At 40.4% G+C, this 27446-nt stretch overlaps 1 protein-coding gene across 3 annotated transcripts in view; it reads right to left on the minus strand.

The window, feature by feature from the left end:
* Positions 1-27446, minus strand: part of kif2a (kinesin family member 2a) — a 147458-nt gene that overhangs the window by 42560 nt on the left and 77452 nt on the right. For all 3 annotated transcript variants that reach the window (XM_048535925.2, XM_048535916.2, XM_048535907.2), the window contains exons 9-12: positions 13909-14071; positions 10041-10131; positions 1377-1440; positions 1165-1256 (exon numbers count right to left, since the gene is read on the minus strand). In XM_048535925.2, coding sequence (XP_048391882.1) covers positions 1165-1256; positions 1377-1440; positions 10041-10131; positions 13909-14071 — 410 coding nt within the window. The remainder of the gene's footprint in view (positions 1-1164; positions 1257-1376; positions 1441-10040; positions 10132-13908; positions 14072-27446) is intronic.

The following is a 27446-nucleotide window of genomic DNA, read 5'->3' on the forward strand; positions in this document are numbered from 1 at the left end:
CACCAGCATCTTTTGCCATTGAATTTATTTTGGGAATGAAAGGTAAAGAGAGAACTAATGTAGAAATATTTATTGAGGAAACAAGGGCTGATCATCTTCAATACAAAAGAGGCAGAATTTAACAGGTCCACAACTCACATTTGTACAAAAAGATAACTGTAAACTTATCATCTGGCTTTTTGAACACTTATCAGCCCCTAACCTGTAAGAAATTTAACAATGATCCTACGGCTGTATTTGAAGTAAAATCAAGAATTTTGGTGGTGCTTTAGCCAAAGTGCTTTCTATGGCTATTAAAAACAGATCTAGCAGAAACCTGGAGTCTGTTGCCTGCCTTCACTCTAATTAAGGCCCTTGTGTAGTCAATTATTTCAAGCCTGCAGGATGTAATCAGAGACAAGGATCAGGAGACAGATTTACTTGCTCAGGCTTCATGCAAGAAAGAGAACGGGTTGGGGACTTGGTTGGAGATTGAGTGCCTCCATCACTGGTCCTGTTCTCAGGTCAGAGCAACCCCCGAGGTCTTCCTCCCCCTTTCATTCCTTCCAATGTCACATGTATTCTGTCTTACACTAAATCCCACATGTTTCTTATCTTAATCATCATTGGTTCCCAATTTGCCAATACTTCTAAGTTTCAAATCATCTTGAAAAGTCCTTCCACCTCAATGCCCTACCATAGCTTTTCAACTCAGATATTAGGCTCATGTACATCTCCCTTCCTTATTATCCAACACTGACATCACAGCTCTCTGTTGCCCAGGCCATGCTCAGTAGGATTCCATCCTCAACACGCTTTCTCAAAATTCTCAAAGTCCATTTCTCTGTGCAAACATGTACTCGCCCTTTCCCAGCTTCACAGCCATATGCATGTGCTTATCTCTGACGTGTCCTGAAATGCCTTACAAATGAAAGCGGTTGGAGTCAAAGTACAAAGTACAATCAGAGCAGGAAGTCATTCTGTTGACTTTTTAAAGATATGAAATGGTATTTGGTTAACTGTAAGATGAATTTATAATTTACATTTACATGTAAGGTTTGAGTTGCAAAAGGACTCTCCTGCTTTGTAAATGAGAATAACATTCAAAATTTTTATACCCAGTCAGAAATTATTTAATTTAATGTAAAAGTTCTCAAATGAATTTTTAAAAAATGTCTCTCTTACCTTACCACTGTAAATTTCAAAGAATGTTGCAAACACTTGGAGTTCTATTTTTCTGTAATTTGGCTTCTTCAGCATGAGAAAAACATCGCGAGCTGTAACAAAGTTGATGAAAATTTGAGGGATGTACAAGACAAAGTTACCACCCAAACGTTGGATTAAGGCTGCTTTTTGAAATTAATCATATTTTGGAAAGTTATTTACAAAAATCTCACCTGCAAGTGCATATATTCCTTTAGAACAATCTTGATTTTTTCCTGTGAAGTCACCACCCATAGTCTGAAATTTCAATGGGTAGACATATTAAAACACAGAATGCAAAATTAGAATATAATACCTAAATAAATATACTGAATTGTAGCTTTTGTGATTACTCACTTTTGAATAGGAGAATTAAATTATAATTTGCATGAATAACTTATTGATGTCAGTGCTCATATTATCTTTTATGTATAAACAAAAGATTTGCTTGCCCTTCTCCCAGTTTTAGGTAATATTTCAGATTACGATTTTACAATTCTCTTCACTAGTTTATAAAGGGCTCTATTTATTGATAAGCTAACTAAAGAGGAAAGCACTATTCACTTCATAGTTTTTAAACTTCTAATTACTTATTCATGCTTCAATAAAGATGCTTTAAAAAGCACTAGCTTCTCTTCTTAACCGGTAACTCTCAAAGCCAGACATGATCTTTGGGACTCTAAATAATCTATGATCTCTACATTTTTTCTACAATTGGATGCCCAAAACTGTATAATCTTTGTCGTGTCATACACTTCACGGTTTATTACTTAATTCCCATTTAAATGTTCTTTCTGAACACAGCATTGTAGAGATTAGGCTAACTTTGGGAAAAGGACAAAGAATAATCTAAAATATAAGTATCTAATTCAAATTGGACTAATTTTGGTGCAGCAGAGAACAGACCTGCTCAAGACAAATTGGATCAGAGATAACGGAAACTGCAGATGCTGGAGAATCCAAGATAACAAAGTGTGGGGCTGGATGAACACAACAGGCCAAGCAACATCTCAGGAGCACAAAAGCTGATGTTTTGGGCCTAGACCCTTCAGAGAGGGGGATGGAGAGAGGATTCTGAAATAAATAGGGAGAGAGGGGGAGGCGGGTCGAAGATGGATAGAGGAGAAGACAGGTGGAGAGGAGAGTATAGGTGGGGAGGTAGGGAGGGGATAAGCCAATAGGGGAGGACAGACAGGTCAAGGGGGCGGGATGAGGTTAGTAGGTAAGAAATGGAGGTGCGGCTTGAGGTGGGAGGAGGGGATGGGTGAGAGGAAGGGCAGGTTAGGCAGGCGGGGATGAGCTGGGCTGGTTTTGGGATGCAGTGGGGAGAGGGGTGATTTGAAGCTGGTAAAATCCACAATTCCCAAGCGGAATATGAGTTGCTGTTCCTGCAACCTACAGGTGGCATCATTATGGCACTGCAGGAGGCCCAGAATGGACATGTCATCTAAGGAATGGGAGGGGGACTTGAAATGGTTCGCGATTGGGAGGTGCAGTTGTTTGCTGCGAACTGAGCATAGGCGTTCTGCAAAGCGGTACCCAAGCCTCTGCTTAGTTTCCCCAATGTAGAGGTGGCCACGCCGGGTACAGCGGATGCAGTATACCACACTGGCGGATGTGCAGGTGAACATCTGCTTGATGTGGAAAGTCATCTTGGGGCCTGGGATGGGGGTGAGGGGGCAATGTAGCACTTCCTGCAGTTGCAGGGGAAGGTGCCAGGTGTGGTGGGGTTGGAGGGGAGTGTGGAGCGTACAAGGGAGTCACAGATGTGGTCTCTCCAGAAGGCAGACAAGGGTGGGGTTTGAAAAAAAAATATATGTCTTTAGTGCTTGGGAACCCTGCAGCCTAATGGTATCAATGTGGATTTCACCAGCTTCAAAATCTCCCCTCCCTCCACTGTATCCCAAAACCAGCCCAGCTCGTCCCCACCTCCCTAACCTGTTCTTCCTCTCACCTATCCTCCTCCTCCCACCCCAAGCCGCACCTCCATTTCCTACCTACTAACCTCATCCCGCCCCCTTGACCCGTCCATCATACCCGGACTGACCTATCCCCTCCCTACCTAACTACCAACCAACACCCCCCACACACCCCCCCCCCCCCCCCCGCCATGCTCTCCTCTCCACCTATCTTCTCCTCTATCCATCTTCAGTCCGCCTCACCCTCTCTCCCTATTTATTTCAGGAACCTCTCCCTACACCCCTTTTCAGATGAAGGGTCTGGGCCCAAAACGTCAGCTTTTATGCTCCTAAGATGCTGCTTGGCCTGCTGTGTTCATCCAGCCCCACACTTTGTTATCCAAGATAAACTGGAAGCAGACTGCAGGAAAAACTGCAACAGAAATTTATAGCTTCAGGAGGGAATAAAAGCTAAGAAAGAAGAGACAAGACATAAGAACTAGGAGCAGGAGTAAGCCATCTGGCCCCTCAAGCCTGCCCCAACATTTAATAAGACCTTTGAGACTCAGCTCCACTTACCACTCATCATAACCCTTAACTCCTTCACTGTTTAAAAATTTATCTAGCCTTCCCTTAAAAACATTCAGCGAGGTAGCTTCAGCCACTTCTCTGGGCAGGGAATTCCACAGATTCACAACCCTTTGGGTGAAGAAGTCTCCTGACCTCAGTAATACATCTGCTTCCCTTTATTTTGAGGCAATGCCCTCTAGTCCTAGTTTCACCTGCTAGCGAAGGAAACCTCCCTGCCTCCACCTTATCTATTCCCTTCATAATCTTAGATGTTTCTATAAGATCTCCCCTCATTCTTCTGAATTCCAATGAGTATAATCCCAATCTGCTCAGCCTCTCCTCATAATCAAACCCTCTCAACTCTGGAATCAACCAAGTGAATCTCCTCTGCACCCCCTCCAGTGCTAGTATATCTCTTCTCAAGTAAGGAGACCAAAACTGCACACAGTACTCCAGGTGTGGCCTCACCAGGATCCGATACAGCTGCAGCACAGCCTCCCTGTTTTTAAACTCCATCCCTCTAGCAATGGCAGACAAAATTCCATTTGCCTTTTTAATCACCTGCTGCACCTGCTATCCCACCTTCAGCGATTCATGCACAAGGACACCCAGTCCCTTTGCACAGCAGCCTGCTGCAATTTTTTACCATTTAAAACATTGTCCATTTTTCCGTTATTCCTACCAAAATGGATGACCTCACACTTATCAACATTGTACTCCATCTGCCAGACCTTAGCCCACTCACTTAGACTATCTATATCCCTCTGCAGACTTTCAGTGTCTTCTGTACACTTTGCTCTACCACTCACCTTAGAGTCATCTGCAAATTTTGACACACCACACTTAGTCCCCAACCCCAAATCATTTATGTAAATTGTAAACAATTGCTGTCCCAACACTGATCCCTGAGGCACACCACTAGCCACTGACCGCCAACCAGAAAAACACTCATTTACCCCTACTCTTTGCTTTCTGCTGGTCAACCAATTCTCTATCCATGCCAATACATTACCTGTAATACCATGCAAATTTATCTTATATGGCAGGCTTTGGTGTGGCACCTTGTCAACTGCCTTCTGGAAATCCAGATACACCACATCCACAGAATCCTCACTGTCCACCATCCAAGTAACGTCCTCAAAAGAATTCCACCAAATTAGTTAAACATGACCTAACCCTCACAAACCCATAAGAGCCTAAAGAACTGCGGATCTTGAAGGAGGATCACTGGACCCGAAACGTTAACTCTTTTTTTTTCTCCTCCACAGATGCTGCCAGATCTGCTGAGCTTTTCCAGCAACTTTGTTTTTGTTCCTCATGAACCCATGCTCTCAATGGGACAATTTATATCCAGATGTCTTGTTATTTCTTCCTTAATGATAGATTCAAGCATTTTCCCCACTACTAAAATTAATCTAACTAGCCTATTGTTACCTGCTTTTTGTCTACTTCCTTTTTTAAAACAGTGGAAAAGGGCCAATGTGACGCCAATCTGCAAGAACCACCCCAGAGTCCCATGTAGTTTGATAAATAATTACTAGTGCATTTGCCATTTCCCCCATCACCTCTTTTAGTACCCTGGGATGCATTTCTTCAGGGCCAGGAGACTTGTCTACCTTTAGCCCCATTAGCTTGCCCAGCACTGCCTCCTTATTAGCGATAATGATAGTTCCTTGGTGCTCACCTGCAAAAACCTTCATGCCATTAGTTTTCGGCATGTTATTCATGTCTTCTATCGTGAAGACCAACACAATGTAACTGTTTAATGTCTCAGCTATTTCTTCATTCACAGTTATTAAAATGGCCTTCTCATCCTCTAAAGGACCAATGTTTACCTTTGCCACTCTTATAGAACATAGAGCATTACAGCACAGTACAGGCACTTCGGCCCTCGATGTTGTACTGACCTGTCATACCGATCTCAAGCCCATCTAACCTACACTATTCCATGTACGTCCATATGCTTGTCCAATGACAACTTAAATGTACCTAAAGTTGGCGAATCTACAACCGTTGCAGGCAAAGCGTTCCATTCCCTTACTACTCTCCGAGTAAAGAAACTACCTCTGACATCTGTCCTATATCTTTCACCCCGCCTGGTTTTATACTCTGAGCTAGTTTACTCTCATAATCTATCTTACTTTTGTTTATAACTTTTTTGTGGCTTTCTGTTGGACTTTAAAGATTTCCCAGTCTACTATTTTCCCAATACTCTCTGCTTTTTTGTCTGTTTTTTTTCCAAATCAGATACTTTCTTTTATTTCCTTAGACGTTCATGGCTGGCTCTCTCTTTTCCTACAGTTCTTCCCTTATCACTGGAATATATTTCTGACGAACAGTGTGAAAATTGTTCTGAAAGACCTCCACTGTTCCTCAATTGACCCACCATAAAGTTTTTGCTCCCATTCTACCTTAGCTAACTCCATCCTCATTCCTTCATAGTCTCCTTTGTTTAAGCACAGGATATAGGTACTGGATTTAACCTTCTCACGTTCCATCTATATTTTCAACTCAACCATACTGTGATCGCTCTTTCCGAGAGGATCCCTAACTATGAGATCATTAATTATTCCTGTCTCATGACACAGGACTAGATCTAGGATAGCTTGTTCCTTCAAACGTTCCATTACATATTGTTCAAGGAAGTTATCACAGATGCATTCTATGAACCCCTCAAGACAAGCATTCACATGAAAGAAAATCCCAATGTTTTCTATAGGCACAGGAAAATAGTTAAAAACTGGTTCCAGACTGGTCCCATTCCCCAAATGTGAAGTTTGTAGATGGATGAGAAGGTACTGTCAAAGTCATGGCAATAAACGTGGTAATTCAGACACTAGATGGGCTAAAAATGGATAAAAAGAGAAGGCAGTGGAAAGACCAGACATTCTTAAAGTTCATATACTACCAGAACCAGAGGGATGCATCCAAAAAGATACTGAGGGAGGCAATTTTGGAGGTACTTGCAACAACATTCCATTCTTCTGTAAGTACAGTGATAGTACCTTAGGTGAGGCAGGTATGAGGACCTAGGGGTTTGCAATCAAGACGACTTGGCCCCTGTAATTGTCCAACAGTCACAAATTATGAGGTTCTTACGTCCAGAGGACAGGAGTACTGCAAATGTTACAGTCGTGTTCAAAAAAAAAATGGGGCCAAAGATAAACTCAGCAACTGTGGAAAATCAATTCAAATTGGTGTCACAGCTTCTAGAAATTAATCTAGGCCGAAACAAGTCACTTGGACAGCGTAGATTAGTTGTGGATTCGTTAAAAGACACTACATTTAACTAATCTGACTGAGTCTTTTTTTAAGGAGATAATAGGAAGGGTTGTCCCGAGTACATGTGATTGCTATGGTATGCTTGAATTTCAAAAGACTTTTGATAAAGAACATAACACACTCGCCAAAGTTGAAGCCCATGGGATAAAAGGAATGGCGACAGCATGGATACAAATTTGACCAAGTGACAAAGACAAAAGACTGAAGAAAGACAAAAGACAGAAATTCTGCAGGCTACAGTACAGGGAACATTGCTTTTCTTTACACTTGATTCCACAGGACATAATTTCAAAGATGGAAGAATACAAAATGCTTAATGGTACTGAGAGGAAGTTGATGATAAACTTCAAGAGGAGACAAAAGGCTAGTCATTTGGGTGGATAGGTGGCAGGTGAAAGTTAATGCAGAGAATGAAGAAGTGATTATTTTCTACTGCATTTCCTCATTCTTCCTACTGAAATTCAAGAGTGGTACAATTCTAAAGTGAGTACAGGGACAGATATTTTAAGATAAACATGCACAAAATGTTGAAGGTGGCAGTGCAGGAGAAAAAAGTTCAATAGTCACACAAGAACGCTAGCTCTACAAAAAGGGACAAAACCAAGGAAGGTTTATGAATCAAAGAGCTCAGTCTAACTGAAGTACTGTATCCAATTCTGGGCATTACAATCTAAAAAAGATGTGAAGACTGACTGTGCAGAAGAAAAAATTAATAGCAGCACCAGTGATGAAGGACTTCATTTATGTAGACAGATTAGAGAAATTACAGTATGCACATTCAAAACTATGACGAAGTCTGAAGGGAGTAAATAACGAAACTGGCAGGAAAGACAAGAACCAGAGGACACAGGTTTGAAGTGAATTACAACAGAACCAACGGTGTTATTTTTATTTTGGGAAGTGAAAAGCATTATCCAGGAGCGTAATGGAAGTTGATACAATTGCAGCTTTCAAAGGGGAATTACATGACCACCCACAAGAAAATATTTGCAGGGCAGAGAACTGCAAGTTGGATTGAGTTCCTCTTTCAAGGAGTTGGCACAGTCTCAATGGGCTGAACGGGCTCCTTCTGTGCTGCATATGTTCCATGATTCTATGATTAAGCTCAAAATGCCACTGGCTATTTAATCATTAAATTGTATGATCTTTAGAACTTTATTCCTTCAGAATATGGACTCGCTGGTGAAGGTATATTCATTTTCCAGAAAACAACTGCTGTCATTGTCGTATTATACAGGGAATGTATGCATAAGTGTCCAAGAGTAGTTCAATTCTTTGCTGCACTAGTGGTGACCCCATCACTCTGGTGCTTCATTATATGAATTGTAATGAAATATAATATGACAAATATTACCCATCTGCAGAAACGATGAACAAATACTTTCAGATACAATTTTGGATAGTTATTCTCAAATGGAGTTACCACAAATGGCAAAGTGACCTATTTTCTAAGACCTTTTAAGGAAACTAAATAAATAGTTAACAATAATTTAGATTGTACTTGGTTTGTAGAGAAACCCAGAGTACAAAACATAGTACTGTAACCACACTGCATCTCCTTTCTGATGTTCCATTACATTTTCTTTGCAAATAAACTTTGGTTCGCTTAGTGTCTGGAAGTTGTATATTCCATTGCAACAGCCAACCTGCCAGAGTAATAGCAGATAGCTCAAAGACTAAAATAATTTTCAACTGGTTGATGACTGGATTTAGATAGGACACCCAGAGGGACATTGTTGACATTTCATGTAATAGGACATCTACTGTTCCAGACACTGTCATTAATAACACAACGCTCCAACAGTAAAAAGGTCGCAATATATTGCCTTAAAAAATTTGTAAGCTCTTGAAATTTGCTATATTGTCTTTGATACTGGTCATTAGTTACTATCAACAAACAATATTCTGAAGATGATAATCTTATGTATTTATTCTATTACCTTCGAATGACTAGAAGAGCAAACTGGGTTAATGACATATCCAACAAGTTAAATGCAATAACAAAAAGATACTATTTGCTTGGCAAGTGGACTGGGTAGCAGAAAATACCAGAGTAAAAATGCAAAGAGTTCAAGAGACAAAACAGACCTTTAAAAGTCAGCACCAATTTGATTAATTGTGACAACTTGCTAAAACTTAAATTTTGCACCATTTATCAGCTTGTATGGAAACTCAACATGCAGCATTTGCTCGATGTTTCCCACAAGATGATGAGACACAATAATGGAAATTTTGAACAAGTTTCTTCACAAATCTTGAGTAAATGTATTACAGCTAGCAAGTGACATAAATTAACCGCATATTTAGCTATCTAAAGAAATACGTAATCACACTTCTCCACTGAAGATGAAAAGTCTTACTGGATTTCAGAGCTATAATAGGAGAAGTATGGGGAGACAATATAAAATAAAGTACACAACTCTAAAGGTGGTGCAGGAGCAGATAGCCCTGGGCATATACATTTACAAGGCACCGAAGGTTGCATGATACATTAAGATAGCAGTTAGTAAAGTATACAGTATCCTGAGGCTCTGCAATAGGGACAGAGAGTACAAGGTGGTCAAGTTAAACTTGTAGAAGACTCCAGCTTATCTGCAAATTCCACACATTGTGAAGGCATTGCAGGCTGCAGATAAAAAATTCAAAAATAGTTCCGAGATGATGCACTTTGTTACAAAGATAAATCAGAGGAGTTGGAACAGTTTTCCTTGCAGAAAAGAAAGCTAAGAGATTGGGACAGTAAATAGAGAAATGGTTTCTACTCACATGGGGATCAAGAATGAGTAGGCACAAATTTTAAGAAACAAAAGTAATATCAGAAAATAATTTTTTCACGCAGTGAGTGGCTAAGATCTGGAATGCACTGCATTACGTGGAATGCAATGTGCTGGAGACAACATTCAAATGGGTTTAGATTGTTACCTGGAAAAAGGAGGAAGTTTGTGCAGGGTTACAGGGATAATGTAGGGGAATGGCACCTAGTGAATTACTTATTTGGGGAGTCATTGCAGATAGAATGGTTGAATGGCCACCTTCTTAATTGTAAAAATTCTGTGATCATTCAGACTACAGGTAGAGAAGATAACTTGATTTTTAAAAAAAACTTACGTGTGTTTTTCCACTTCCAGTCTGACCATATGCAAAGCAAGTTGCCATTCCTCTATCAAATATAGTCTCCACTAGTGGTCTAGCAGTAAACCTGAAAATCAAACATAAAAAAAAACTTAAAATTTTCACTCAAGAGTCCTTCTCTATTATTTATATTGAGAACCAGCATGCCTCACTTCCCAGGCTTTATTTGAAATGCCTGTTCAACATGCAGGTATGTCAGTTGCTTTTTCCCCTCTTCTCCCTTACCTTTCTCTATTTTTCTCAGAAACATAGGAATATCTTTTGTAAACTTCAATGAGATCATCTCTCATCTTAAAAAAAACTCTAAACAATACAAAACGAGTCTCCTCATAAAACATTCCTGCCTTCCTCGGGATTAAGCTGAAGCTTTGTTGGACAATCTGCGTGGCAAATATATCCCTCTTCAAATAAGAAAACCAAATAAACAATACTCTAGGGTTAGGTCTCACTAAGGCAGCAAGAAATCTTAACTTCTGTCATCAAATGCCCTGAAGAATAATGCCAACATACCATTTGCTCAGCAGAATAGAGATCGAGGATGCGTGTGTTTGCATATGGTTATGTAGGTAGCTGTGGTGGTGGTCATAGTGGAGGAGGGTGGGGGATGCAGGATGCAGGTTGGGCATGTTACAAAAATCAGACTGACTGCAGAAATGAAGCAAAAGGTTTTATGTTTGCACATGAGCACCTTAGACAAGTAGGATGGGGCAAGATAAAGCCATGAAAAGGTCTTAAACATGAGGCTGCAAATTTTAAATTTAAAATACTGGCAATTGAGAACCCATGTCAGTCAGGTGTGCTGAAATTAAATAAGATCAGGTCAACAGCGGGTGGAAGTTGGGATTGCCAGGTGGAACAATAAGAGTAACTCTGTCTGGCAAAGGCACAGAACAGCATTTCAGCAGAATGCAAGGAGAATTAGCAGTAGAGGTGAGTAATGTTATGAAGTTCGGACCAAGAGCACATCAGGAGGGTCCCAGACAGCATGCGAGAGGGAGCAACCGAAGGAGGGAGCAAGTGAGCAAGTTGAGGAGCAAAAAACAGAAACACTGAGCAGCAGCTGAAAGTCCTGAGAAGCCAAAAGAATCTGCTGAGTGAATCCCATGAGCAGGGACCATTCAAATGCCTTCCCAGCTGTTCCCTCCATCCATAGCACCAATGACTTTTATCATGTGTATGTGTCTGCTTGGGCACATGCATGTGTGCATTTTTTTTTAAATATATGAGGTGCTTTATAAACAGATTGAAGTTTTAACTCAGTAACATGTCAACAATTCAGGATGGTTTACTCAATATATAATAAATATTAATCCTTAAAAGTTCAGAAATGTAGACTGTTTTCTGATTGCCTCGGTTTCAGTAGTTACATTGGTGAACTTGTGCATACTCTGCTAAAAAAATTTTTAAGGTTTCGCGATGACTCAGGAAATAGCAGGGCTTGATTTCCAGCGCAAGCCCCAGCGAGACTTGAAAACACAAAACAAAATTAAACATCACATGAATTATCAATAGAGTGAGAAAGAGATCAAACTAATGGCAAGTGTTGAGTTTCTCAGAGGAGACAAACTTTAATATTTATTATATATATTAAAATATAGTAATATTTTGATGATGGCCTAGCATTATCATCGCTGGACTGTTATCCAGAGGCCCAGATAATGTTCTGGGGACCCGGGTTTGAATCCCACCATGGCAGATGGTGGAATTTGATCTCAATAAATATCTGGAACTAAAGTCTAATGATGACCATAAATCCATTGCCGATTGTTATTAAAACCCATCTGGTTCACTAATGTCCTTCAGGGAAGAAAACTGCCATCCTTACCAGGTCTGGCCTGTGATTCCAGACCCACAACAGTGTGGTTGACTCGTAACTGCCCTCTGGGCAATTAGTGATGGGCAATGAATGCTGCCTAGCCAGCAATACCCTCATCCCATGAATGAATAAAGAAAAAGTAAAGAATAAAGAAGGCAAATAAAAGTGACATCAAATTCCACCAAGCAGTTTAACAGAAAGACAGCGTGACTTAATTCGGTCATTATTGCTAGAGAAAAGCAGATAAAAGGTGACAGTCACAGAAGTCATTATTTGTAACATTATCTTGGGCCACCTTGGATGGAAACTTAATGACAGAGACAAAATTAGAATTGCCTAACAAAGACCTGTAAGAGTACAGCACATATAATACTTCAGAAGAGGTATGAAAGACAAACAATCAGAAATCTTAGTTGACATTAAACTTACATGATTAATACAGTAAATATATCAAGCACATTAATGTCATACTTTAGCTTACACATATTTGTACAAACATGAAAATTGGACTTGCATACAGTGTACAGTGATTTTCATGTCAAGGACACTCACTGTGTTTTAACAAATCTGTGGTGAATGGTTAACAGTTAAGGCAATTGGGAAAAACACCAGACTTGTTTCCACACAGCAGGTTAAGATCTGAATGCATTATTGTAAAAAGGTGCTAGAAGCAAATCTAACATACAGGAACAAGAGTATAACATTTGAACTCCCTCAAAGTCTGTTCCACTATTCAACAGCCTACAGATCATCCATGATCAAACGTCTACAACTTGCCTTGGTCCCCTAAACTGTAAAAGCCTTGCCTAACAAAAATCATCAACCTTTGTATGAAAACTTGCTGCTTGGCATCATCTCTGAAAGGCCAAGCTTTAATTTTAAGGTTATATAACTGTTCCAGATTCTCGCCAGAGCGAACTGATTTTCTCAGGGCACACTTCTAATCATCTTAAATAGGTAACTATATCCACCTCTTTAAATTCCATATTCAAGGGTCTAAAAGCTTTGTTTAAGCAACCTGCTTTCATAAGTTAACTTTTTTACTCATATTAAACAGAAGTTCAGTGCCTGGTATTGCATCCAGTTCTAAAACCTGCAAGGCAAAGTTTGCAAGTTACAGATAGCAGCTATTTTCTGTGGTTTCTTGATATCCTGACCCTACCTTGTTCAGGACGGGGACCAGAAAACAACACACACAAGAAACAATTTGCATATTCTATGAAATAGAATTGAAAGATTAAAAAGGGAAAGGGAAAGGTAAAAGGAAAATCAGAGAGAAGAAAGAAGGAAGAAGAGTGAGGTGTAAAATGGAGGAAAGAAGCAAATGTAAGGGAACTAAATATTTCCAAAAGACAAATAAGTGCAGGGATATGGGGGAAGAAAGCAAAGCACTGAGACAAATTCAATAGCTCTTTGAAAGGTGAGATCGGTCAAATCACCAATTCCTGCACTGATTTGGTGGACGTTGCATCCAACACATTACAAACTAAGCATTCATTATGTAGTCAAAGATAGATAACAGGTGGGCTGCCAGTAACTACCATGAAAACAGAATAGAAATAAGAGCAAAGTAAAACAGATTCCACATCATTATAGCCAATTTTAGATTCAGACAGTTCCTTTAAAAAAATAATTATTAAATGAAGCATACTTTTCATGAATAACATAAAAGCAGTGACATTTTAAATGTATAAGCTTTTTTCAAAGCGTCAGCAGAAGAATAGACACATGTTCTTGATCAGGAAATTCTGTGTCTTAAATAGTCAACTTGGGAGATCAATGCATCTCATTTCAGTATGGTGACTTAACTCAAGTATATGTTATTTCCTGATTGCTTGCATCAGCATAATAGAAACCTAGTGGGTTTGTGGCAGTGGTAGTGTCCCTACCTCAAGGCCAGAAGGCCTGAATTTCAAGTTCCATCTGTTCCAGAAGCTTCTCATAATGACTGAACAGGTCGGTTAAAAAAATTTAACAGATGCCCCATTTGCAAGTTCATCAATTAACAAAACGCTAATTTTTGCCTACCTGTAAACCATTTCATTAGTAGCAGTTTCATCAAAGGCATAGTCAAAACGAAAAGTTTGATTTTCCAAGTACTTTGTTAAATCCACTTTTTGTTTTGGTTCATGAACCATTACAACATCTTTACTGGGAATTGTGATTACATCAAGATCCCTTATTGTATTTTCTGAAAGAGATTAAAACAAGGAGTTATGCTTCACTTCATTTCTCATGCTGCTGCTTTGTTTAACTAAATCTCTCCTCATTGGAAAGTGGTACCAAATCAATATGTCCAACCAGCTTCTTGAAACCACTCTGTGGTATGAGGAATTATTTTGTATGTCATATGACAATCAAATTTATTAATGAGTGATGAGGTTGTTCTGCTCAAGAACAAAAGTTAACCAGAGACAAATAAGAATCTGGTGACCCAGATTTAAGAATCACAAGTTGAATACACTCCATAATATTATAAAGCATTTATCATCACTTGGAAGAGGCTAATGGTAAAATGTCCCGTAAAGATTAATGCTTCTCAACAGTTTAAGGAAACCTCATTTTCCTCAGCCAGCCCGTGTACTGGTCCCCTGAAGAACCACTAATAAGTTAGATTCAAGTAGTAGAATTTAAATTAGTTGCTACTGGTTTGCGACCAATTGCTACCAATAGGTTCAGATCATACAAAGTTTCCTCCTACTTTGGCTGTTAATTCTCATAATTGGCCAGAAACCAAAACCCCTGAATCAAGGTAAGCAGCCGTCTGAACTACACCTTGGCTTAGATCTTAACAGGCAATGACCTAAACATGAGTTGATATACAGATGCTGTGAATGCAGATAACTTGTAATACAGACTATGGCAAATTTACCTTCTTTTTCAAAATAAACAGTACAACCAAGCAAAAATCAAAAAGTGAGCAACCTATGCTGGAAAGAAGGAGAAGCCAGGACACTATAGACAGGTGACCCTTACATCAATGGGAATGAGTTGTTGGAGGGGATTCTGAGGGACAGCATCCACATGTATCTGGAAAGGCAAAGAGCAAATAGGGATGGTTAACATGGTTTCGTGCATGGGAAATCGTGTCTCACTAAAGTGATTGAGTTTTTTTTTGAAGAGGTGACAAGATTGATGAAGGCAGAGCAGTAGACTTTGTCTATGTGGACTTTAGCAAAGCGTTCAACAAGATTCCACATAGTAGACCGGATAATTAAGTTAGAACACATGGGATCCAGGGGAGCTAGCCAATTGGATACAAAATTCGCGAGAAGATAGGAGACAATGGATGGTGATAGAAGGTTGTTTTTTTGGACTAGAGGCCTGTGACCAGTATTGGTGCTGGGTCCACTGTTCTTCATCGTTTATATAAATGATTTGGATGTGAATATAGGAAGTATTGTTAATAAATGTGCAGATGCCACCAAAATTGGTGGTGTATTGGACAGTGAAGGTTATCTCAGAGGAGAATGGGACGTTGATCAGATCAGCCACTGGGCCAAGGAGTGGCAGGTGGAATTTAACTTAGATAAAAACAAGGTGCTGCATTTTGATGGGCAAACCGGGACAGGACTTGGTAGGCCGCTGGGAAGTGTTGTCAAACAAAGAGACCTATGGGTGCAGTTGCATAGTTCCTTGAAAGTGGAGTGCAGAAGCAGGCCATTTCGCCAATCGAGTCCACACCAACCCTCTGAAGAATATCACAACCAGATCCACCCGTCTACCCTATCCTATAACCCTACACTTGCTACGGCTAACCCACCTACTCTGTACATCTCTAGACACGATTGGCAATTCAGCATGGTCCAGCCACCTAACCTGCATATCTTTGAACTATGGGAGGAAACCAGAGCCCCTTGAGGAAACCCATGCAGATATGGGGTGAACGTGCAAACTCCACATAGACGGTCACCAGAGGCTGGAATCAATAATGGGCCCCTGGTGCTGTGAAACAGCAGTACTAACTACTGAGCCACAACGCTGCCCAACACAGTGTTGAAAGCAGCATTTGGTATGCTTGCCTTCATTGGTCACAGCACTGCTTACAGGAGTTGGGATGTCATGTTACAGCTGCACGGGACTTTGGTAATAATGGGAACTGCAGACGCTGGAGAATCCAATGATAACAAAGTGTGAAGCTGGATGAACACAGCAGGCCAAGCAGCATCTCAGGAGCACAAAAGCTGACATTTTGGGCCTAGACCCTTCAGGAGCGGGGGATGGGGACAGGGTTCTGGAATAAATAGGGAGAGAGGGGGAGGCGGACCGAAGATGGAGAGAAAAAGAAGATAGGTGGAGAGGGGAGTTTAGGTGGGGAAATAGGGAGGGGATAGGTCAGTCCAGGGAAGACGGACAGGTCAAGGAGGCGGGATGAGGTAGTAGGTAGGAAATGGAGGTGCGGCTTGAGGTGGGAGGAAGCGATGGGTGAGTGGAAGAACAGGTTAGGGAAGCGGAGACAGGCTGGGCTGGTTTTGGGATGCGATAGGGATACATCCCAAAACCAGCCCCACCTGTCTCTGCTTTCCTAACCTGTTCTTCCTCTCACCCATCCCTTCCTCCCACCTCAAGCCGCACCTCCATTTCCCACCTACTACCTCATCCCGCCTCCTTGACTTGTCCGTCTTCCCTGGACAGACCTATCCCCTCCCTACCTCCCCACCTATACTCTCCTCTCCATCTTCAGTCTGCCTCACCCTCTCTTCCTATCTATTCCAGAACCCTCTCCGATGAAGGGTCTAGGCCCGCAACATCAGCTTTTGTGCTCCTGAGATGCTGCTTGGCCTACTGTGTTCATCTAGCTTCACACTTTGTTATCCAGGACTTTGGTGAGGTCACTTTTAGAATATTGCATACAATTATGGTCAACCTTCTGCAGAAATGATGTTGCTAAGCTCAAGGGGGTACAAAAAAAGACCTACAGGAGCTTTCCAGGACTGGCAAGTTTGACCTACAAAGAGGGGGCTGAATAGGCTGCGACTTTTCTCCCTGGAGCATTGGAGGCTGAGGGGTGACCTTCTAGAGGTTTACAAAATCACAAGGGGCATGAATAGGCTGCATAGCCAAGGTCTTTTTCCTAGGAAGGGGTCCAAAACTAAAGGGCATAGGGTTAAGGAGAGACAGGGAAGATTTAAAAAGGATCCAAGGGGTGACTTTTTCACATAGAAGGTGGTGCGTGTATGTACAAAGGTGTCAGAGGAAGTGGTGGAAGTGGGTACAATTACAACATTGAAAAAGGCATCTGGATTGGTACATGAACAGGAAGGGTTTAAGAGGGATATGGGCCAAATGCTGGCACATGGGACTAGGTCAGATTGGGATGCCTGTGAGAGTGTGTCGGGCCGAACAGTCTGTTTCCATGCTATATCACGGAGTGAAATTGATAGGTATCAAAATTATTGAAATCTTCTACAATGTGCTCAAATAGTTACCTGGGAGCAAGTAGCATTGACAGTTATCATTGGCAGACAATGTTGTGGGTAAATTGCCCAATCTTGAATGTTACCTTGAATTTCTTCTTTAAGTTACACACGTGGCAAAAACTGAAGCAGCTTTAGTGAGTGGCATTGTCTAAACTAAACATACCTCAGTTGATTTTCAAAACTGATCTTATTTGCCATAAGGGACACTAGCTCTTCGTTTATCAGATTAGAGCAAACTTTGATTCTGAAACACTTAATTATCCCAACAATGGATGGTGCCATTGAAAATTCTTGCAACTCTCTAAGGCCTGTGCCAAAAGAACTGGATTTGTCTTAGAGCAATAAATGGCAATTACATCCCATTCCTCATTGCCCAGAGGGCATTTAAGAGTCATACTCCTGTCAGTCAGGAACACATGGAGGCCAGACTAGGTAAGGAAAACAGTTTCATTCCTTAAAAGGAGAAACAAGAACAAAATTGGATTTTTCTGACAAGTGACAATGGTTTCCTGGTCATCGTTAGACTCTTAATTCCATATTGTTCTCTTCTTGAATTAAATTCCCACCATCTGCCATGGCAAGACTCAAAAAGGAGTCCTAGACCATTACCCGAGTCTCTGGATTAAAATTCTAGCAATAATTCACTAGGTGTTGCCCCCACAAAAGATAATACAGCTCTGATGAATTACAAAGACAGCCAACCATAGTTCATTATCTAAGGAAGAACTTCAAAAATCAAAAGCAGTTTTCTTTGTATGAACCAGAGGTGGCCCAACTCTTATCTGGAGAGATGAAAGTTAGATAGTTGCTGTGCAGGCAACTCCACTGTTCCCTAACTCTTCCCTTAGGCAACATGTGGCTTTCTCCCACTTTCACATTTCTTTTATACTATTTAAAGTTTTTTTTCTGCTGTATATAAAAGTGCACACATTTTAGTTCAAGGTGGAAATTTAATGTGCTTGCGCAAACTTCACTTACTGCCTATAATGCACCATCACTAGATTAGTAGTATTAACAGATTAGAGGTTAAAGGCAAAAAAGACCCAAGTTCCTGATGGTTGCAGTTTATGATCCTAAAACAGCTAGCTATACAGTGAGTGCATTGATTGTAATTTTCTAATTTTCCTTGGTACTTCTCCAGAATACAAGTGATTGAATAAGAATAAGGATGTCAGAAAATTTTCCAAAAAAAGGGAGGGAGGCTAAAAGCGAGTAACTATAGTCCTACAGCAACATCTATCATTGGAAAAATATCAGAATTAATGATTAAGGAAGTAATAGCAGAACATTTGGAAAATCATAAGCAAGCAGAGTCAGCACGGCTTCATGAAAGGGAAACTGTCTGGTCTTTGTTCTATGAAATTCGCCAAAGAAAATTACAGCACAGGAACAGGCCCTTTGGCCCTCCAAGCCTGCGCCGATCCAGATCCTCTATCACTTATCGCCTATTTTCCAAGGATCTGTACCTCTTTGCTCCCTGTCCATTCATGTATCTGTCTAGATACATCTTAAGTGGCGCTATCATGCCCGCCTCTACCACTTCGGCCAGCAACGCGTTCCAGGCACCCACCACCCTCTGTGTCAAGAACTTTCCACGCATATCTCAGTGAAACCTTTCCCTTAAACGTTAACAGTGTTTTGCAAGGAAGTCTCATCCTAAATGAACAGAGAGGAACTTGCAGATGTGTTGCATTTAGATTTCCAGTAGGTACTCAACAAGATATCTCACAAAAGATTAAATCATAAGACAGGAGACTTTCATCTTCAAGATAGCATATTGGCATGGATAGCAAATTGGCTCATGGTAGGAAATAGCTAATGGGGACTGTTACGAAGTTCTGTAGAATACTCATGGACTGAAAGGCAGGAAGTTAAAATTTGTTTATAAAAATGATGGAGACGAAAGGCAGTGCACGGTTCCTTTAAAAGATTGTGCTTTGTCTGTGCTTGGAAGTTTGCAAGCACAATACAGAGAGCCCCATATTGAAAGAAATGTATCAAATGGTCTTACAGTTGGCAGGCAAAAAAGCAGTCTTGTTTTGATGTTTTGGCAACAATCTGAACTCAGCCAATTAATTTAAGCCAACCACTCAGCAACTGAAAGCCAAGTAAATTTAAAACTGATTGTTTTGATAACATGAAACCAATCATATTATCTGAAATTGATGTGCCATTTGGAGTATAAAAGAAGGCGGGGGGGGTGTTTGAAAAATCTTGGTGGGAGCCAACTGCCATCCAAAACGAAAGCAAATCTGCCATCTGAGAAATAAACCTAGCTCTCACAAAAAATTATTAAGATCTCTCTGAAAAAAAGCATCATAAGGTACCACAGCACTGCTAGCTAAGTGTCCTCACAGGAGAAATTACAGAGAAAACATCCCTGACAGCAGGATCAACAGAAGAAAGGCTGGAGGGACAGTGGAGAAGGCAAAGTATTCCAAAGACACATCAGGTGTGAACTTTGAGAAACCAAGTTTTAATTCCTCGGTTTCTTGTTACTTCAATTTTTTTATAAGTGGGGCCTGCGTGTATTAGAACAGCATAGGATTAGAATCTTGTTTTATTAGGAAACAGTTAGCAGTTAGAGAGGAATTGTTCAGTTTGTTAGTTCTATTAATTTGTTCACTGTTAGGAATAAATAAATAAATTGTTACTCGTTGCTTATAAAGTTAGTAATCAGGGATTCCTTTCATTTAGCTATTCTTTTACCAGATTACGAGGGATAAATTTGGCATGATAGCTCAGTGGTTAGCACTGCTACCTCACAGCACCAGGGACCGGAGTTTGATTCCACCCTCAAGCGACTGTCAATGTGGAGTTTGCACATTCTCCTCGTGTCTGCATGGGTTTCCTCCCACAGTCCAAAGATGTACAGGCTAGGTGGATTGGTCAAGCTAAATTTTCCCATTGTGTTCAGGGATGTATAGGTTAGGTGGGTTATAGGGGGATGGGTCTGGGTGGGATGCTCTGAGGGCCAGTGAAAACTTATTGGGCTGAAGGGCCTGTTCCCACACTGTATTATTCTAAGGTAAGCTTGTCTGGGCATTTTGGGTTTAAATTATCAGAGAATTTTGACCTTCCCCTTCTCCATAACAGGATGAAGGGGTCTTTTAAAAGTTGACAAACAGTGGGGTTTCACACAGTGATCAGCATGGGTCGCTGTGACTGCAACAGTTTACAATGTATATTAATGACTCGGAGGAAGTGAATGTACTGAAGCAAAATTTGTAGAAGACAAAAACAGGTGCAATGACTGGGTTTAAGAAATACAAACAGATTACAGAAAAATATAGATAGGTTAAGCATGTGGCCAAAACAGTGATAAGTGGAGTATAATGTGGGAAATTACAAAGTTGTCCACTTTGCAAGGGTGAACAAAAGAATAGAATATTATTTAAACTTTTAAGAAACTGCAGAAAGCTGCAACACCAAGGGACTTGGGGCTACTTGCACATGAAACACAAAGCTAGCACACAGCTGTAATCAGGAGGGTTAATCTAATGTTGGCCCTTATTTCAATGGGATTGGAATATAAGGGGAGGGGAGTCTTACTGAAACTGTACAAGCTGCTGGTGAGGCCACATTGTGAATACTCCCTTTATTTCTCCCTTTATTATAGGAAAGATATCATTTTACTGGAGGCAGTTCAGAGGAGGTTCGCTAGAACAATCCCTGGTATGGAGGAATTGTCTTATGAGTAAGAGCTAAACAGGTTGGGACTCTACTCACTGAAGTTTAGAGGAACGAGAGGTGATCTCACTGAAATATACAAGGATGGGGTAAATAGAGATGGTAGTTAAGAAAGCATTTAGCATACTTGCTTTCATTGCTCAGACCACCGAGTATAGGAGTTGGGATGTCATGTTGAAGTTGCACAGGGGATTGGTGAAGCCACTTTTGGAGCACGGTGTACAGTTCTGGTCTCCCTGCTATAGGGAGGAAACTATTAAATTGGGAAGGGTTCAGAAAAGATTAGCCAGGATGTTGCCAAGACAGGAGGGTTTCAGATACAACAAAAGCTCGGACCTTTTCCACTGGAGCGTAGAAGGTTGAGAGGTAATTTGTAGAGATTTATAAAATAATGAGGGGCATAGAGAAGGTAAATAGCAGAGGTGTTTTCTCTGGGGTGGGGGAGTTCAAAACTAGGAGGCAAGTTTTAAGATGTGAGGAAAAAAATGCAAAAAAAAAGGACACTCCTGTAAACTGACGTGAGGAACATTACGTTGCTGTCATGGCTGTTTTCTGATTGTTCTTTTTGGGGTCCTGACCTTGCTTTTGTTTCCAAAAGTCTTATTTCCCCATATTAATACACTTCTCTCTTAGTTTATCATTAACCTCTCATCACATATTCCAAAATTTGTTCTGCCCCTGATTAGTTCAAAATACTCTGTACTTCCCTCATTATATAGTCTACTAGTATACTGGTTTCAGCACAGTTCAGATTTAGACCATCCATGTTTTACAGCCATCATTTTCTTTGGTATTGTTGCTCCCCTTCCCCTGCCAAGAACTAAAATCCATTTGTACCACCGCACTCTTTGACATAGCAGATTTATTTTTCTAATCATATTTTCACCATCCCAATTTGTTCATAGCTCAGACTTAGGTCAGACATACCCAAAAGTTTAGGCTAAACTAAATTGATAACTTTTGTCAATTGTGGGCAAACAATGTTGATACCAACTTGGAATATGTGCAGTTCAATTCATTGCAAATTACTCTGTTGCCTCTACAACCTTGTTAACTCCATCACTTAATAAATTTTTAACTTTTGAAAATAACAGGTAATTAACACATTCAGGAATTTATACACATCCGAAAATGGGTTTCACAGTGTGAATGTTAAGATAGATTCATCTTTAGATGATAATTTATAGTAAACAGCAAGTTGTTTTAACATGGTTACAAAGATAAATGAAAGAAGAATGAGACAGAAACACTACTTTTAAAATTAGGATCTCATGCCAGAAATATTTTCTTTGAAATGGAATTAGGCAATTGCTTGAAAATGAGAAATATTAAAAAGACACTAGGAACAAGGAACAAAATTTAACCATTTGATTCATGAAAGCATTTTAAAATGATAATGCTGCCAATTTCTCCTTGGGACCAGTGAAATCGTTAGGCTAATTTTGAGAGAGAAGTCAAAAACATTTGCAGCTATTACCCACAGGATTAATTCCTAATAGTTATCCAAGTTCAGTTAATAACTAGAACAGTGATCAATAATCCCAGATGAGAACCATAGTTTTGTACAGGGATGCTGAATAGAAAATTAAATAGCAGACAATGACATAATGCGCAATTCCAAATGAACAAATTGAAAATATTTAAGAATATCCATGTCAGATCCTTTAGTGGATAGTTTCAGAAGCAATTTCACAACGTAAATGAAATTTTCAGCAACATTACACCATGAAGCATCACATGACCAGTGCGCTTCCACACCACCCCAATTCCAAAAATTGAAATACACTGAATATTCAGATTATAACATGACCCCTCTCGTGAGTTAACATTTTTCTGTTTACTATCTCTCACTTTTCTGCTACCTTGTTAGTGCCTGTCTGCTACCTGATGGTGTTCTGCCTGCCTCCTGGTTCCTTAAAGCCTGTTGCCTCCAGTTGCGTCTTAGTGCTCTGAAGGGCACAGTTTCTGGAAAAGGGAACGTGAGTATATAATTTTCATATCTCTTTCATTCACATATATGGAAATATAAAATAATCACTACTGTACAAAGATTTGTTTTTTAAAGCTCTAAAATAATTGTTTCTTACTTCCTAAATTTAGCAGAATTTATTTCTGAGTGCAACATGGGTTATGAGATTTGTACATTTTTAATTTCATACGTGTTAAGTTTTGCTGTTTGGATTTTTGCATTTTTGGATTTTGAAGTGGTAACATAGGGGTTTTTTCTGGGTGTCTGAAGGAATGAACAATTAATTTGTATTTTTAGAGTCATGGTTACTTTTTTGTGTATGAACAGTTTGAGAAAGCCAGTTTTCAGGACTGATGGGTTTGTGTGTACATTAGGGATGTTTACGACAAAATAAAACAATTGTCTCTCAGGGTTTCAGTTAGAAACCTGAAAGTATACACTGACTTCAATTTCTATTCACAAATCCTTGGAGTCCTCGTAACAAAGTGGGACACAGAGATATTGGTGGATGGGAAGACAACACAACAATCAGCTTTGGAGACTTGAGTCACCAGGATAAGTTAGCAAACAAAGGGATATATATTACTTGGCAGGCTTAGGTAAAAATAAATAGGTAAATAATGACCATCCATGTGAAAGAAAACGCGATGGATGCGATGAACTCATATGATCAAGTGAAGATTTGATTAATCTTATCTGGGCAGAGGCATTTGAAGTTTGGGGCCAGTGGGCAATTGCTGTAGTTTAGCGAGTTGATGGAACACTATTAAAATTATATCAATTTAAGTCATATAAGCAGAAGTCTGAAAAATAGCAGTTTAAATAGTATTTAAAAATGGTGTGACTCCCAATAGATAGTGAAAACTACCGTCTCCAATTTAAGAAAACTATTGATTGCTACTTAAGTATTTGCAGCTGGTATAGCAATGAAAACGTAATATTTGGTACTGTAAAAAGGCAAAACAGACCAGGATCACTTAAAAAGGTCCTACATTTAAGTGTTCTTTCTTTTTACAGAATCAAAACTAGGTTTTCATTCCTAATTGAGTGAGGATATCAGTATCTCACTGATAATCCTCTTATGTTTGAAGACATCAAAAGTTAACTATCACTGCCACAGTTTGTGAATGAGAAAACACAATACAAAAGGGCGTAGAGTTGTAGAAAATGGTAATCAAAGTGTTGTAATGGAAGGTTTCAGAACTTACAAGGGAAGGTAACCAAAGCAGGAATACTTGAGGTGGATAAATATTAAACTCAGTAAATCATTATAGTTCTGTGTTTATAGCCAGGATAGGATGAAATCTTCAGGAGCTGGAGAGTACCATCAGCAAAAGAGTTGTTACAATGAGAGAAAAATAGAGTGAAGTTGAAGAAAGCAAAGTTGTCTGAAGACTACTTTTTTTAAAAAAAGTAGAGATTATATTAACAGATCAGATACCAAATCAGTAGAAAGCAGTAAGTCCCAGAAAAACTTGGAAAACCACAGGATAGCCTGGATAAAAACAAAAGATAGTCATAGGCAAATTTATCTGCAAGTGATTTTTTGCTTATGAAATAGATTAGTAAAATACTTAACCGATTATCAGCTATCTACCTGGAACTAGATCTGTATATATGGCAGCAAGGTCAGAAATGAAACTAAGTGGAACCACTTAAAAACTCTATGGTAATACTCCACATTGATGTAAATAATGATACAGTGAGTAATGGCGAGTGTTTAAAACTGTATTTATTAGGATTATGTCAAAAATCAGATGGAGAATATGGTGAAATACGCTATGGGGTACTTTCAACATTTCATAAAAGAGTATGTGGTCACCAATAAAAGGAGTGGCTGACAGCGTGGAATAAACAAAGATGATAGATCAGCTCTACATAGAGCTTTTCACAACCACCAGAGACCTCAACTTTACGGGTGTGACTAAAGTTTTAATGCAAGAAACGTAGCAGTCATTAATTAGGGACTGTGTTTCCTATCTGGGGACAAATGTTCTCTAGGATACTGTCTTAGCTCCTCTGTTCTTCTCTGAAATATTGCCGTAGGATATTTGACACCTACCTGAAGTGTCAGAAATGACCTCAACTTCTATCACCTCTACTGGAGCTTATCTGCTTTGATATATTTTGCGTTCATGTCCTAGACTGAAAAAACTACCTTGAGAATTAAGAGATGAGAATATCACCAACCGAGTCAAAGTTGGTATGTAGAAAACAGGAGGAATTGTAACATAATGTTCAGTCCCATGAACCGGAGCATAAAAAAAAGCACATTCTGAACATCAGGGGATACCAGAAGATGAATACAAGTTGCAGCTATGGGAAGCAGAAAACTACATGAACCGATTTTCTTTTATGCATTACAATGCCTAAGAGATTCTAATTCAACAATTCTTTACATAACAACTAAAAGCTACTCACCAGATGAAAATGTGACAGCACAACATTTTTCACGAAAGGATAGGAGAGTAGGCCATGGATCAGTCACAATCTCATTGCATGGTGCAATGGGGATGAATGGCCTACTCCTATGTTAAGTCACTATTTAAGTAACAGACAGATAGGAAACTAGATGCTGCTTAGGTGTCAAGGAGACTGGAAGGGTGCGGGCGTATTGCATTGAGATAGAGGATCAGCTATGATCACAGTGAGTGCAAGTGATTGGCCAAACGGCCTACTCCTGTTCTTGCTCCTTTTTTTAAATATTCTTAAAACTTTTGGTTTGCATCACTTCCTTTTGAATTTCTTCTCCTTGAAATCTCCTTGACATCTATCAGGTGAGACACTCCAGTCTCTCACCGATGCCTGGAGGATAACCTGCACAAGCCTTCCAGACAGACACCAAATTATAAATATTGAGATAGCCACTCCCGAACATCCCAGATGTCCTCCTATTTCAAGGACAGTAGCCTCGCCACTCCCGTGATTAAAAATGCCCTCAACCACATCTCTTGCATTTCCTGCATCTCTGCCCTCAGACTCCCTGCCCCCAACAAAAGTAATGACAGAGTCCCCCACCAACGTCTGCATCCAGCGTATCATTCTCCGTCATTTCTGCCACCTACAGTACAACCCCGCAACTAAAGAGATATTTCCCTCCCCACCCCATCTGCTTTCGCACTCTCTGCAACCCCCTCATCCACTCCACACTCCCCACTCCCCACTAATCCCACTGCACCCGGCACCTTTCCCTGCAACTGCAGAAGTGCTACACCTGCACCTATACCTTCCCCCTCATCTCGCTTCCAGGCCTAAAACAAACCTTTAATATCAGACAAGGGTACAACTGTACATCCATCAACTTGGTCTACTCTATCTGCTGCTGTTGATGTGGCCTCCTCTACCTTGGTGAGACTAAACATGGACCCAGAGGCCGTTTCATACAGCATCTGCGCTCTGTTCGTGACAAACACCACCAACTTCTGATTCACTCCCACTCCCACTCCCACTCCCACTCCCACTCCCACTCCCACTCCCACTCCCACTCCCACTCCCACTCCCACTCCCACTCCCACTCCCACTCCCACTCCCACTCCCACTCCCACTCCCAGGGCCTCCTCCAGTGTCCCTGTGACACCACCCACAAATTGGAGGAGCAACACTTCATATTCCACCTCAGGAGGCTACAGCCTAATGGCCTAAACATACAATTCATCAGTTTTAAGATGTCATCTCATGTTCAACCCTCCCTTTCACCTTCTTCTTCCTGAGTTGACACAAACTGTCCATCTTCTGTCCCACCTATCTATAGATCGACCCATCCCACTGACGAATTCCCAACACTCCCTATTTGCACTCCCTATCACCATCCCACCTATCTTCTCCCAGCGCCAGCCCTCCTCTCTGTATTTATTTCCCAGCTCCCATCCCTCTCCCCAATTCTGAAGAAGGGTCCCAACCTGAAATGTCAACTTCTCTGCTTCTTCAATGTTGTCTGGCCTGCTGTGTTTTTCCAGCTCTACACTGTGTTGTCTCAGGCATCAAGATACGTTGTGCAGTATTTACATTCTCAGTCATTCATGCCAGTGTGTCCCCTTTTCAAAAAAAAAATTAGAAGTTCAATATAATCGTAGATGATCTGGAGTTATGATCTGTCTTCCATGATAACTTCCAACCTAGCTGACTGTATCTGGTGCTCACAAGGCTGTCTTCCCTACTCTGGAGAGACCAAACTCAGACTGGATAGCCACTTTACAGAAGTACTTTTGTGAAGCCTATAAGCATAACCCTAATATCCAGTCATTTGCAATTTCAATACACCATCACACTTTCAGATTCACTTTTCTGCCCTAGGTCTATTACAGTGTTCTAGTAGAGCCCAAAGCAAGCCAAGGGAACAGCATTTCATTCCTCAATTTGGCACACAGCAGCCCTCTTGGACTCAACAACTTCAGATCATCAATTCTGTCCTCCAGTTTGTTTCTACCCCACGCCCCTCTCTCAATCACTCTCTCCATTGTCTACATCTTGTTTTTCATTATTTTATT

The sequence above is a fragment of the Stegostoma tigrinum genome, chromosome 1 (genome assembly GCF_030684315.1).
Source record: "Stegostoma tigrinum isolate sSteTig4 chromosome 1, sSteTig4.hap1, whole genome shotgun sequence".
In the NCBI taxonomy this organism is placed as follows: Eukaryota; Metazoa; Chordata; class Chondrichthyes; order Orectolobiformes; family Stegostomatidae; genus Stegostoma; species Stegostoma tigrinum.